At 32.0% G+C, this 15,207-nt stretch overlaps 1 protein-coding gene across 3 annotated transcripts in view; it reads left to right on the top strand.

Annotated features, from left to right (window-relative positions):
• The window catches only part of LOC100167668, a 155,790-nt gene that overhangs the window by 117,017 nt on the left and 23,566 nt on the right, over positions 1 to 15,207 (top strand). For all 3 annotated transcript variants that reach the window (XM_029486826.1, XM_029486825.1, XM_029486827.1), the window contains exon 7: positions 7,412 to 7,633. In XM_029486826.1, coding sequence (XP_029342686.1) covers positions 7,412 to 7,633 — 222 coding nt within the window. The remainder of the gene's footprint in view (positions 1 to 7,411; positions 7,634 to 15,207) is intronic.

Genomic DNA, 15,207 nt, shown 5'->3' with positions numbered 1-15,207 from the left:
ATATTATATTTTTCGAAGTATAATGTAACAAACTCACGTCTGTCACAGACTTTTATAACACTAGAAATCACATAATACTTGTCTTCACGTTGACAGATGAAGCATCTCGTGTCACAATTTTTTCAGTTGGCAAACAGACAAAATATATAGGTAGATAAGTCCTCGATATTCTAATACACACACATATTATACATATATAGATAGGCGTGTGACATAACATTAGGAATTATTTATTTTTATTATTCGACATCATAATATTTATAATAATAGCTGATGAACTGTTCCTGTGGTCTGTACAACAGATTTATGTATATGGGTGTGTGTGTGTGTGTGTGTATATACAAATGACACAGAAATATCCTATACCTAGCTGCTTCACCAACTTCGTGCACACATACACATCCTACCTAATCTACGCCATTTCCAATCGTCGTCCGTGAATCGTCCGCTGTGATATTATTGTACGTATACTTCTCTCTGTCGTCGCAAAAACAGACACTCGCGGGAAGAGTTTACGCGCGTATATTTACACTATATTCAATAATTGGGTCAAGTATTATAATATCGATCGTGACCGAATAAAACGGCCTGTTGTATATGGTGTCGCACGCGAAATAAACACGAGATTGTCCCTCGCGATACAAAGGAGGGGCGCAGTGTGTTTGCATGTTCCGATGAGGTATAACCGCACTGCGCTCTCGCTCGGTCCCGAAATAATAAAATGCCAAAATCTATATTGCACCGGCAGCGTGACGCACCGAAATATTTCTAGCTTGTGTTCTACGACTTTTGTTCCGCATAAACCTGCCGCGGTTACTTTTCCAAAGCTCTTTCGCGGTCATTGTTGTACTTATAAGTTATTAGTATAATATGTTTTTGACGTGAATACTGACTGCAGTAATATTATAACCGACAGATGTGTAACCGTATCGTATTGGCAATAGGCAAAAACCATAATTAATGGTTTTGTTATAGCAGGTAGGTTAGGTACCTATATGTCGACATGTCGTTGACAAGACATAATATAAGACGACTCTCTGATCAAACCAGTACTTCGAATAGTGAAATTACACCGTCGATAATTTTTTAAGTGCACTTGGTATAAAACGATACATATAGGTATTATGTCCTCTGAAACCCCCGGTTTTTGGGACGTATATCTGTCTAATTTATCGAATGCAATATAAAGCAAAACAATCAAATATATAAAATGTGACTGAACACCATCATTGACATTGCTCGTATCGTTTGAAATATTTCACGCTACGCTACGCGTGTGTACGTACGGTTATCGATCAAATAAAGATGATAAAAATAACAATACGTTACCTTTTGTTCGGAGCGTTTGTTAATGGGTTGAAAAACATTTGCATGCAATAAATTTAAACATTCATGATTCCGCTTTCGGTGAATAATTCAAAATGTTTTGTCCATACATACACAGATATAATAGATGTACATAATAATAGTGTATAGGTAGGTTATATTATACAAATAGTCGCTTATTTTTGTTTCAAATTTGTTTATCCTATTTTAGTTCAATCAAGATTGCGTAATAGAAACATTGGTTCATATACTTTTATCGCCGTATAATAATTGTGTTTTTCAGACATTCCAAAACCTTAACTGAATTATACATATTGTATAATATATTTTTTTAATATACAAAACAAAACTCAAGTTCCCTGCCGTCACCGCACCGGTGATCTAATAAAAAATAACTACACAGTACACAGCTGTCGAGCAATAAAACAACAATATTATTTATTTTCAAAGTATAATGTATATAATATAGAAGGTATATTATATGCGTTGTATACTATAATTATGTACGATTATGCTCTGCGGTGCTATCATTGCGTAAAAAAACTTTACCGCCGCCGTATCTCTTTCGGTCTCCCAAAACTTTGTGTCGGCAATATCAATAATTATTGACAAACCAAAAGTTTTGAATATTATTCACCTCCTCCCCAGCCTGCCGCTACGACGTACGCGTGCGCGCGCAGCGTATTTATCGTACGGCGCCGGGTTATAATATGCGTCTCAGTGTGTATTTATTTATGGTCTGTTTTTTTTTCTGCAACAAAAACCCAAAAGGCGATTCCTCACGCGACTACAGCGTTTTTTTTTTTTTTTTTTGATGATTTTTTTTTTGTCTAAAAAAGTGGGTTGGTGGGTTGAAAAAAAAGTAAAATATTATTTTCCTCCTCCCATTGTTCGAGCTTTCAGAGCTTAATAGAATTCCGTTTCAGCTTTTTTGTTTTTGTTTTGTTTGTTTGTTTGGTTTTTTTTTAGCGTGAGAGCCACGCTACAGTTCCGTGTGGCTCCGCTTTTGTCAAATAAACAATAAAAAAATGTATACACATAAAAAACAGAAATAAAAGGTTCAATAAGCCTTGCATGTTTTTAATCGCATTTCTCCGGCATTTTGCCGAGACAACGGTAAACGTATAAATGTATATATAAAAAAAAAACCCCCCCGTGATGGAATTCTCTGGTGAATTATTGAAAAATATAATAAATAATAATTCTGTACACTCGTCTTTGCATGGCCTTTCGGATAGGCAATTCATGTGCACTAGTACAACACGACACTGCACCGCCTTATATCCCTACACTGCCTGTAATACGCTCCGTGATATATGAATTCGCCGTCCAATGGATTCAGATTTATCACGACCGTATAGATTTTGTGTGCGCCTCATTGGCATTCAAAGTTCTCAAGAACTTTTCGCATAATAAATTTTCCACAACAAATTACACAACGTTCCCGCGCAGTATTTTTTTTTTTTATTTTTTGTTTCAAACAAATTTGACAGACCAAACATCCGAATAAATAATTCAACTATCACAAACATCAGTTTTCGGTTAAATTCTATCTGTATTTCATCCGGACAACTCGTTGATTTTTCTAGGTATTCGGTGCGTACTCAAATATCCAGTGTAATAATAATTATAGTCGTCTACTAATTTACTAGGAACAACGAGTACTATAATCAAGCAGCAAACAAATACCGGACATATCCCGTGCAATTTATAATACCTAGGTATGTGTACACTATTGTACACTGTTGTGCATTCGCAATAATTTGTTTTAGCATTAGATTCTGAGAGTAGCGATGAATGTATCGATTTTACGATGATGTGTTTGTGTGTGTGTGTGTGTCTGCATTTACGAAAATCAGTTTAAAATATGCTTTGATTTCAACTTTAAGGGTGGGTTTATTGACTACAAACTGAAACTAGTCGATACTTTTGAAAGGTCAGAGTCGAAAATTCACCAAAAAAAAATATGGGAAAACGATTCATATTTTTTTTCTTAGGTAGATATTTTAAATTCAAGTTTGGACGAAATTAGATATTTAAACGTCGCATAACGATTTTAGTTGTTTTGTTGTCATTTAAAAATATTATTCGTGAGTACTTGAAACTTTTGAATTAAATTGTTTTTATTTTATACCCACAATGACATATTTAAATGCAATGTTTTCGGCAAAAATTAATTCAACCTACTGTATTACTAATAGCATGATAAATTACCTTAACAGCAATATTATCATAAAATATACTTATATAAGTAATATAATCCGTCTTCGCTCAAAATCGTTTTTTGTATGTACCTAATGATTTATCATTAAATTCAAATTTAACACCATATGCATTACAGTGACCTAAGTCCTACTCAACACCTACTGTACAGCAGAGCGGTAACCACTTGACCACCTTTTTATTTATTTATTATATTTCTATATTATTAGCTCACTTATCCAATGGTAGATATTATGTACAATTATATTAAAATATTAGTTCCGGTGTTGGGTTATTATCATATCCAATTGTACACTTTGTCTTAAATAAGTTTCCAGCTTGTTGGCTATTAATTATGTCACTTATGCAAGTGCGTTGGAGGGGTTTGTTCCTTTTATAATCTAAACGAGAGTATACAGTAGAGGGTACCTTTTAAAAGTAATCAGAATTCAGTACATTATAATTATGACTAATTTCCTATTAATTGATATCGTTATACAAATCACTATAATATTGATTATATTTACTACTCTAATTAATATTAACAACTGTATAATAACATATTGTACAGCAAATAGCTAATTTTTCCATGCTCATAGTTAAAAGTACTGTTATAATAAAAATAGTTTACACATTATTTTATTTTAAACTAAGTGATTTTGTTTTCAATATAAACCGCAATCATGGTTATAATCTTGTCCTAGTATATAAATTTAAAATTAAACACAGGAATTATATGTTCCTTGTTTGTGGTATTATTGTCTTCAAATATAGGTCACTGTCATAAAAATACTTATAATAATATTTTCCATTTTTGTATCTCTTTTGGAATTTAATAAGTTTAGTTATACGGTAGTGAAGTTAATGAAAATTTATCGCCCTGGATTTGTCTGAGTTTCATGCAAACCGGAAGAAGAAAATGTTAGGTTATGAATCGCGTTTTACGATAAAGTTACCGGGTCTGGAGCGGTGGAAGTAGTATTGGCTTGGCTATTGTGTTGAGTTGTTGTTCTCAAGACACATAAATTACACAGTGAAAACACTATTAGCCGAAGTAAGGGCGGCGAGCATTAGGAATAGTTCAAAATCATATGATAATATATGTATATAATATATTAGGTATATTGTGAATGTATAACGACAACGACGTTTACACCGAGTATATTTTACACTCGAAACAGATACACCACGCATTTCCCGTTGTTATCGCGTGATTTACGCGCTACACGTATAACCGCAGTCTAAAAACCAAAGAATAATAATTCGGAATGCCAGGGATCCCTACGAAATTTATCGCCTTCTAATAAATTGAAACGTTTAACTGTACAGCGTACACCGTTCACTTTTCGTCGTCACCGCGAACGACCGTGCAGTGTGTGTGTTTAGTGTTAACTTACTGAAGTGCTCACTAGTTTCAAGCTGAATCTACTTGAATTATTAAGGTGAAAATTTATGTCGCTATACGTCCAGATCCGCCACTCGGCACGTCAATTATACCGTCGCTTAGAGTGACGTATACAGTGGTGGTTTTTGTTTATATAGTTTTTAATTCATGTAGTCTTACATATTTTACCTAAGTTATCTCAAACAATTTCAAAATTTTTGTCACTTTATATTTTACGGTGTCTCATCATACCTTTCAGTTGCAGTTACGCCCCGTCGCTACATTTCGACGATAATACCGTATACGCCTTTGTCAGTCGTCTAACCATCATGATGTGCACACAACAATATAGTTTAAATATTTATAATGCGTATATACGAGCATTCATCGATAAACTTATTGACTTTAAACAAATTACTCTCGGAAGTCAAACGGAAATTCTTTTCAATTTGGCCAGTTGGAAAATTCGATTTTTTTTCGATTATTTGGTTTCTCCGAAAATTAATTTTTTTTTTTAAATCATCCGAATTTTCATTGGTTTTATTATTTGATGAACAACGTTACCATGACGCACACAACTAACACTAGTTGTCCTCCCCATTTTTTCTGAAGGGTGTTGGAACAAATACATATATTACCGAACATAAATCGAACATTTTTATTTCAGTTTCAGTCACATCTATTATAATATTATTTTTATTATATTTTGTTTTAATTTTTTACAATCTATTCTATGGAGGTAAATATCACGTCATATTCATTTAAATCAAACGTTTTTAAACATAATTTGTCGGTTTAATTCCTTTTGCACGACGCTTCCGACAAAAAAAAATATGCGTTCGATATAACATGGTATTATACGATGATGATATTTTTTTTCGCGTGGCAAAGTCTTCTGTCGATACGATGATCTCGTAAATTCTATGGAAATAATTTTCTAAGAAAATATAGTGTTTTCAACGCAAGGGTATAATTATTTTCCCTATTAATTGGAAAGGCGATCGCATTACCCACACTGAGAAGTTGTTAAATACAAGTATTTTTCATCTCCCGCATGGTCGCCCATTAAATACAAACGTTCATTGATCGTGCCCCCTGTACCAGAACAATTTATTTGACGCTTGTGTTTTGATCTACCCCCTCGCGAATACTTATCATTTGTTCACATTCTGTGAATTCTGAAGCGCACTCTCCTTGTGGGAAAAAAAACGAATTGAGCACATCAAATGTGTACACGGTTTTTTTTCTCTCGTTCCAAGTGGAATGTCATTAACGGTAATTGTTTGGAGCTATACCTAACTATAACCGTACTTAAAATTACAAATTGCTTGGGTATCTTTTAACGGCTGTTGTTTGAACGTAGCAATTGTGTTTCAAGTATTTTACATACCTACATAAAAATCTAAAAAGTCGTCTCCTCCGGTATTTGTACAGGAGTTTTTTTGTTTATTTATTTGTTATGCTCACACTCCAGTCGAAATACACATCGATGACATAATATATTATTATATGTAATTATAGTATTATAATGAACGTCATAGAAACAATTTTGAATAAAAATTTAAAAAGTTAAATTAATTTAAGTATGTGCTTTAACTCTGCGCGTGTTATGAGAAGGGAACGCGAGTGAAATGTTCGTTTATGGGAAACTCAAAAAGCCACTTTGGCTCTTTTCCAAATTATCTTTCATTTATTAATTTTCATGTTTTCCCCCTCTAACGCAACACGATGTACTTGAAAGCCAACTGTTTTGCTCTAAATTGCCAACAATTTGCGTAAAAACGATATGTATATTTTTAAATATTTCACAAGTATCATAATATGTACATTTTTATTTTACATAACAACCCTTAAATTCAAATATTTGAATCATATACTTCAATCAAATATTAAAATATTAAATGTATCTATCTACAAAACCATTTTATATGCATGATGATAAATTCAAATTAAGTATAACAAATACAATATTTTCTACTGCACTTTCTATAGCGAACAGTTAATTTGTTTTGAATAATAATAATAATAATAGTGACACGTCTTATGTTTTAAACGTCATGCCGTGCGATCAGAGTAATTATTACTTCTATAGTATATTCAATCTGTATATTATATTATATATAAACCAATTCAACCATCATCGACAATTCAGTATTTAGCATAATAATATATTAATATCAGGTTTATTAAAATATTTTTTTTTCTATAATTTACCCTCGGTCATTGACAGTTGGTTGTGCTTTGTTCAAAGTCCCTGTAGTTATATTATTGTTATGTATACACTTCATCATGCCAATATCATATTGCAATCGCACCTCTCCTGCTTCTTGACTACCATTAAATGTTGGCATACCGTCAGTATATAATTTCATATAATACGAATATTAAAAATAAGATAATCATCGTGTACTATAACGCGTACATTATATATGTGATTATTTTTTCCTCTCAACGTTTTATTAATTTATAGTGATTATTATCATTTTTATAATGTTGCAGTCGAGGAACTGTTGTGTTTGGCCACATGGAAGGACGGCTCGACGAAGTACATGATCGGTAAGCTGGAACATACGCCTACGTCATCGGACGAAGAAAAATATCGGTGCTTTGTTGTGGGCAAATCGATAGGTGGTTCGTTCGATATGGCCCAATCAGGTGATGCAACGTGTAATGGTATGTCGTCGCCTACTGACGGGTCAAGAACGATGAAGTTCGTCAGAGGTAAGTCGAAAGCAATCATATAATATTATAATATATATAGACATAGGTACTTATATATACGCAGTACGCACTATCCATCGTCATCAAACCCAGACTATTTCATTATCTTCACTATAATGCATCCAATAAAACTGGTTTCAGTTAAAGTTCTCTCATCCAATGAATAACATCCGGTCTAATTATATATTTTATTCTATTTAATATATTATTTTTTTTGTACAATTCGTATACAAATTACGGTTATTCTTAAATCGGCATTGCAGTTTATGTGTCTCAATGTTTGAACAAAATTGTTCAATACAACCCAACCATGTGGCATGTAAATATCTTAAAATTCTATTATTTCTGTTGATCCTGAGCAGATCGAAAAAATCATTTATATTTTAGATTCTAAATGGAGAGAGGAATGTATTTTTCTAAAAACCCACACTTGAACGCAATAAAAATGTTCAAAAGTGTATAATATTATATCCTCTCTCAGAAATAGAAGTATTATGTTCTTCAGACAGCAATTGTTTAAGAATGTGCATTAATTCCAGGCATATTCTTTTTTTTTAAAACTGAGATTTCTGATAAATAAATGTTTTACAATTGAAGTTGAAACGCTACGGTACAAAAGTTCTCTTAATTGTTCATGTGTAATTGTGTATAATATGATCGGGATTTTTCATCACTCGTAGAATGTAATGTTGATTATAAAACCTTTAAACTTTTAATTGACTTACAAAAAACATATAAAATTTGAATATAACAAAATTTATTCGTTTTATTTTTTTTTTTATTTAATTTGAGATTTCTTTTGATGATTTCTTATTTTAAAATTAAGACTTTAAATTTGAATTTTAAGTTATTCATTCCATATATAACTCTATTTAATTTATTTTAAACTTTTACTCATGTTTATAATAATAGCTTAAAATTTGAATAACGTCAAAAACACTTTAGTGAATCGAGTTCCACTTCGATGCGTTTTTCATATTCGATGAAATATTCAGGTCAAATATATAATTAAAAACAACGATATATCATATACCGAGGGAGGATAATAATCAGAGACCAGTGCTTTTGCTAAGTATCAGCAATTTCTCCAGCTCATATATTTTACAAGTGGCCTGTTGTAAAATATAATCTCTAAAAACCATTCAATAATTAATATGTTCATAATTAAATAAGCCATTTGTTTATTTTGTTTAAATATTTAAATTTGTCCCGCTCAATTTAATTTAATTACCTTTTGCGGTTCTAAACCACATAAATGCCTAGGTATATGTGAAAGTAAAATTGTTTCCTTTTTAAGAGCATATTAAGATAAGTAACCACTTAATGTACCTATACATTTATTTAACATGTACTTTAACATAAAATAAATTGTATAATTTTAGATAGGTGGATAGTAGTAATAAAAATATATATATTTTCCGATTTTTTTTTTTTATTTATTCGACTCGTGTACATACAATATTTCACAAGCCTTACGATTTGATGTATACGTCATAGCGCGTGTAATCGTGACACGAAAGTCTCATCGAATGGTAGTTTATAATAGTCTTAAAACTTCGCCTAACCCAAGTGTAATGTTATTTTAAGGTGTATACCTTAGGGGTGCGTCATACTTACTAATGTCTTGAAAAAAAAAACTTTGTGATTTATGACGCCCTCAAAACCGAGTGTCGCACGACTGTTAAAAAGTTTTCACAGAAGTAACTTTTAAACCATAACTAATGTCTGGCAAATTAATTCTTTCAAAGAACAATAATATTAAACTTCCAAATAGGGGTTATATTGTGGCAGAAAAAATATGATACTTAAAATAATGTATTTTATAACCCTTTTGTCTCATGGTAAGCATATTTTAAAAGTGAAAAAGTTTTTGTTTTAATTGATTTCAAAGCAATTAAAAGTCATTGAAAAGAATTAACTTCAAACCACCACCACTACCACTTGTTGCCCGATCGCAAACCAATTTCCATTTGAATTGAATTTCTTCGAACTCTAAATTGCATAGTCGTGTTTAATTTACATAGATTTTTTTTCAATTTTATACAATAGTTTTTTTTTTTTATTATTCTATTAAACTCGTTTATTGATATAACGAAATATTCATAATGATACGGTTGATCGAATTTGTTTTGCCGTATACGAGAAACCCGCGATTTAGGTGATACGTTTGTTTTTATTATCGCACACAATCGCACTCGCGGAAACAAGTCCCATATCCAATCGTAATAAAACAAAAGTGCTTGAAATGGAAAAATCAATATCGTAAATAAATATATATATATACATAATCTATAACTACGTGTCCCGATAAGCATTCTTGGATGTGTCGTAAAGTTTACAAGGTAACGGCGACGGCGACGGCGGTGGTGGTCGTCTCTTTTCAATATATTTTCATGTTTCTCGATAAAAACTTACATTTAATTTACGAACGCCATCGAAGTTTATGTAGTATTGTAGTTGGACATAAATAGTTGGAAAAATTGCGTTTCGCGATGACGAGTCCGAGCGTACACGATGATGCATTACATATCATATTATTTATCATATTATTTTCTCTATATTTGTATACATATATATACATTTAAGTATTTGTCAAAACTAGAATTCTATTATATATACGATGACGAGCGTGCTGGCGGCTGTGTATTCACTGGTTATCGCATTTTTCACGCACAAACTTTTACGTTGCGGAAGTGAATACGAATCGCCCGGAGATTTTTCGATTTTTATTTCAGACACGTTTCGTTCGCGAAAATCTGTCCGCCGTCGCGTAGATTTCGGATTAGAAACTCTGTCGGTCGGTTACTATTCTCTGCAACCGGCGGCGCTTTTGCACTATTTTTATTTGGCGCTCGCGTTTACTGCCGATTCCTACTCTGAAATATCTCATATCGACCTTATACTACTTCTTTATTCGTATCGACCTTATACTACTTCTTTATTCGTATCCAACCGTATGCGTCGGTGTGTGCGTGTGTGAGACAAAGAGCTTGTAGTTGCACTTTTCGAAAAGCATAAAATAATATGCATAGTCTCAGTATATCACACGAGTGATTTTCCGGACAGCCGCGGAGCTCCGTCTCTTCGTAACTAGACGTGGAAATTATAAAAGTATTTAATAATGTATATATAGTAACATGCCTGATTAGGGTTTGGATGTTACTGTGGTTGGTTAATTTTTGTGACGATTTTAATATTACCTCGGCGTGTCAGTTTCTACTACGCGATGGTTATCACACATAATGAAGGTGTCTATGTGATGTAAACCTAACGAGCTAATTTTCAACATGTCTGAGGTAAGTACGAAGAAAGTTTATTTTATCTCATAGAATAAAACTATTAAATTCTACGACGATTGGCTAGGTTTGGTGCGTATACTCAGTGCACGTTTTCATCACGACTTTTTCGGATAATGTTATTTTATGCGTTTGAATAATAAAATAACGATAACACGGCGCAAACGATAGGCAATTTAGCTACACCACTTTCGCAGGTCTATCCTTGCCGGTATTTCACAATAACTCATTCATAACAAATATGATATTTTTAACACTGCGGCGTGGTGTGATTTAGTAATAATAATAATAATGACTATAAAAACTGCACTTAAAGTTACGGGTGTACGACATAATACCAATTTGTAGCTCTTCAAATTAATCCATGGTCGGTAATAACTCATATCATACGTAATGTCGTAATTTAATAAATTGTAATATTTCTGATTTTCAAAAAAATACTATTTGATATTACCTAATTATTTCTATTTTTCTTATATTTGTATTATGTGGAACTTTTAAGTGAATTGTGCATAAACTTTAGAGTGTAAATAATATAGCTTGAACGATTCTAAATACTAATTTGCGTTACGTCCATATAATATGTATTCCAGGCTCTAATATAAAACGTATAGTGCAAAAAAATGTTCAACTTTTAACTGATAACTTGACTAAGGTTTGTTTATTTTTTTTTTGTCAACAACTTTCGACCGAACAACATTACTTTTTTATCAATATTGAGAAGTAATTTTCAACTACACTCAGTTAATTTTCTTTTCAATAAAGTTTGGTATTTTTTCCTAATTCTTAGTTATGTGAGTACTATACATAGTTTAAAAAAAAAATCAAATTTTACCCATCGTGCAGTCGGCTTGGTCGATATAATAATAATTATCGACAGCCAAACCACCACCACCGGACCATTATATAATTCAATATGAATTATAATATAATTTAAATTATAATTTATACACTATATCATAATAATATATTATGATATAATATATGACACGTGCCATGGGTTCGATGTGGTAAATTATATTATATTATGACCGCCACTGGGGAACGTCATCACGCGGCCTGAGTTATTAAAATCGCTGCCCTCGATGTACACATACACATACGCATCCATAGCGCTTAAAGCTCCAAGTTCGTCAGATCCGGTGTATTTACACACCACCCTGTCAGAGCTCGGTACCGTAGTATTGTATATAGATGTACGTCACGGGACCAGTATAAAATATTATACAAGTATTATATTATAATATATCTATATATTTGCGGGTAATAAAGTGGCCGGAAATCATTTGCGTACGCTCCTCCGACGCCATCTTTTGTAATAATAAGTATTATAAATAGGTACGTATGGGTACGCCCAAATGGTGAGTACTATACGATATTCATCTACGGAATTCAGGCCGCACGCACGTTTCGTCTGTGCTCCGCTTATACCTTTACCTTCCTAAACGGTACATCTGCTCAGTCGACCTAAATGAGTTAAACATTGTTCTAAAGATAAACACTTCTCCTGATCAACAGTGAAACCACAATCAACATTCTATAGTACAACGAAGAGCTCAGTGAGCATGAATCGTATTTATTATAATTAAGTATTATTTCGAGACAGCACAAGTACCGTGTGGTGGGTACCCCACCCGACCATATCTTATTAACTAGATAATGCCTCTGTACACTGCCTGACAGTCGTCTAACTAAATTTTGATAAGTATACTAATTGTTTTACGCAAATATCAGTCAAATTAATAAATCCTATATTTAATTCGATCTAAACACTCAAAGCATCACTACTCCGTTTGATCTCCAAACCCTTCCAATAAACAGGCAAAGAAAAAAGTATTTTTTTTTTCTACTCTATATACGACTTGTAACATTACGAAACAAACTGGACTGACCAAACAAATAACGTGTAGACAAATAAAAACAATGGTGCCTATAGCACCAACCTCCTATCACCGCCCATCATCATAAAGGTGAATAACCTATTACCTACGGGTATGACCCAATTATTGCATATTTGCATTATATTAACGTTTGTTTACGTTGCGTAAAATATAGCAAAAAACACTTAATATCTTTCCAAAATCATCATGCTACCATTTCAAATTATAAAATCTATCTTTCCAGTATCCATTCCTAGCAATCTGCGCCCCTCAACCCCAAACGGTTTAAACGTAATTACGGAATGGTGTAGTTTCTTTTTAACTAATTAAAACTTATATTAGTCCTCGTCAGCCACAGAGGCATCTATGAATGATTTCTCTATTCATGTTATACCACAATAACTATAAACAACCATTAAAATACCTATTTATCGTAAAACTCATTTTATATAGATAGTATTTTATTCAGTAAAAATATACGATATTATTATAATAATAACGTGCAAAAATATTATTTTATGCATTTTTTCGTTAAATTATTATCACTTTTATTGATTGAATCCGTCCAAAATATATTTTACGACTATCCACGTACAAAAACCCGCTGTTCTAACTATACATAATAGGTATATATATCGATATCAAATCGAATACGAATGTCAACGTTTTTCGTCTCTATATCCACCATTGTACATTAATTATTATACTATCCATAATAAAACCACTCATCGTATTTTAACTCAGAAATGTTTAACCTGTTCTGAACCGTTCTAAAGTTAGAAGTATCTCCTCCACGAACCACTTTCCCTCTTAAAAATATATATATATTGGTATTTTGATTATTGTTTAATATTTAAATGTGATTTGGTTTTTATCGTGATCAATACGTAGAAAATCCGGCTGCTTGAAATACCTATAGTAGTAAATGGAATCAAAAATGTCATTGCTGTCTTGCAGATGTCAATGTACACAAAAGTTCGATTACATTTTTTATTTGAAAATGTGTTTGCATTTGAATATCCAAAACTTAAGAAAACTCGCTGTAACTGATTCAATTATATAAAATCAACATTTTACGAAATCTACCAAGAAGGTGTGCAACTCGTACAATATACATTATACATAGACGCGTTTTACTCGATGTTTAAGATTAAGAAACTATTAGTATTAATTTATTGTTTGGTTTGAGTGGCGGTTATTTCGATTTAAAACATATTAACAATTTAAATAGCTTACGTGCAGCACAACATTAACGCATGCTTGATAAATTTCGTAAAAGGTTACTTAATTCTAAGTTTGAGCAGTTAATTATGGCTACGAAATGAGAAATTCAAAATGTAGTTTTGTTATTCAGTTTAAATGCCTTCTTTGACACAGATAATAAATTATCTTACGTTTACGGGATTTATACGTTATTTGTAAGTAATAATAATAAAAAAAATTATATTTTTCTTCACCTGCTTCGTCCTTTATCGCACATGGGTATAACACGTCGAGCAACGCAAAATTATATAATATAATGTACATAGGATTCCAGTGGTCTTCGAGATTTCCACAAGACGTGTTCTCTCTTTTCACGTCCGTATAAAACTCGCATGCCATCCCCTGTTTTGTCTTCTGTATAAGCATTACAATTCTTTTTATATTTCTTTAATGTCCCTAATCCCCGAATATAGATATTTTTTTCCATCTTCAAATCATTGTACGTTCGTATAAGGTATCAATTTTTTTTCTCCCCAATTATTAAGCTAAACACGCACGTACGTATTTCACCGTTTATAACTCCATTAGTTTATTGCTAAAATAAATATAATTTTATACGTCGTGACCGGTCGGTTGGAAAAGAAAAGAGCTACGTGAAATTTCCTCGGTATAATTTTCGTATAGTTTGCACGTAATCCATGAAAAACGTACTACCTACTACTACGTTCCGAGTGAACATTTAGAAAAGGGTCGAATTCGATTAATCGTTTTCCGATACTTCTAGGTGTATTTTCGGTATCGGATTCAATCTTAATTTGTTTTATCGAAACAACTACACAATGAGATGGTGCTGGTTTTATACATCTAATTTTGTTCTGACTGTCGTGACAAACGTTTGCAATTTTGTAAATCGTGTTCTATTTCATTGCAAAAAAATCAATTTTTTATAGTATGTAGGCTACATTATATTATAAAATAATAGTATAGGTATATAATACTGTTGTATATATTGCTAAACAGTCGGAAATACGTAAACCATATCAAACAAAGTATACATTTTGTTTTAAAAGAAAATATCACTTAAGTAACCTAAATATAAATACGAAATCAGTATTTTACAATAAAATTAAAACTACATTTACTATTGAATATAAATATAAGTTTAGTTATGTTCTTAATTTAAAAAACAATTTTT

This window comes from Acyrthosiphon pisum, chromosome A1, assembly GCF_005508785.2.
Source record: "Acyrthosiphon pisum isolate AL4f chromosome A1, pea_aphid_22Mar2018_4r6ur, whole genome shotgun sequence".
Lineage (NCBI taxonomy): Eukaryota > Metazoa > Arthropoda > Insecta > Hemiptera > Aphididae > Acyrthosiphon > Acyrthosiphon pisum.
The sequence above is the reverse complement of the archived record's forward strand: the minus strand, read 5'-3'. Positions and strand labels throughout refer to the sequence as shown.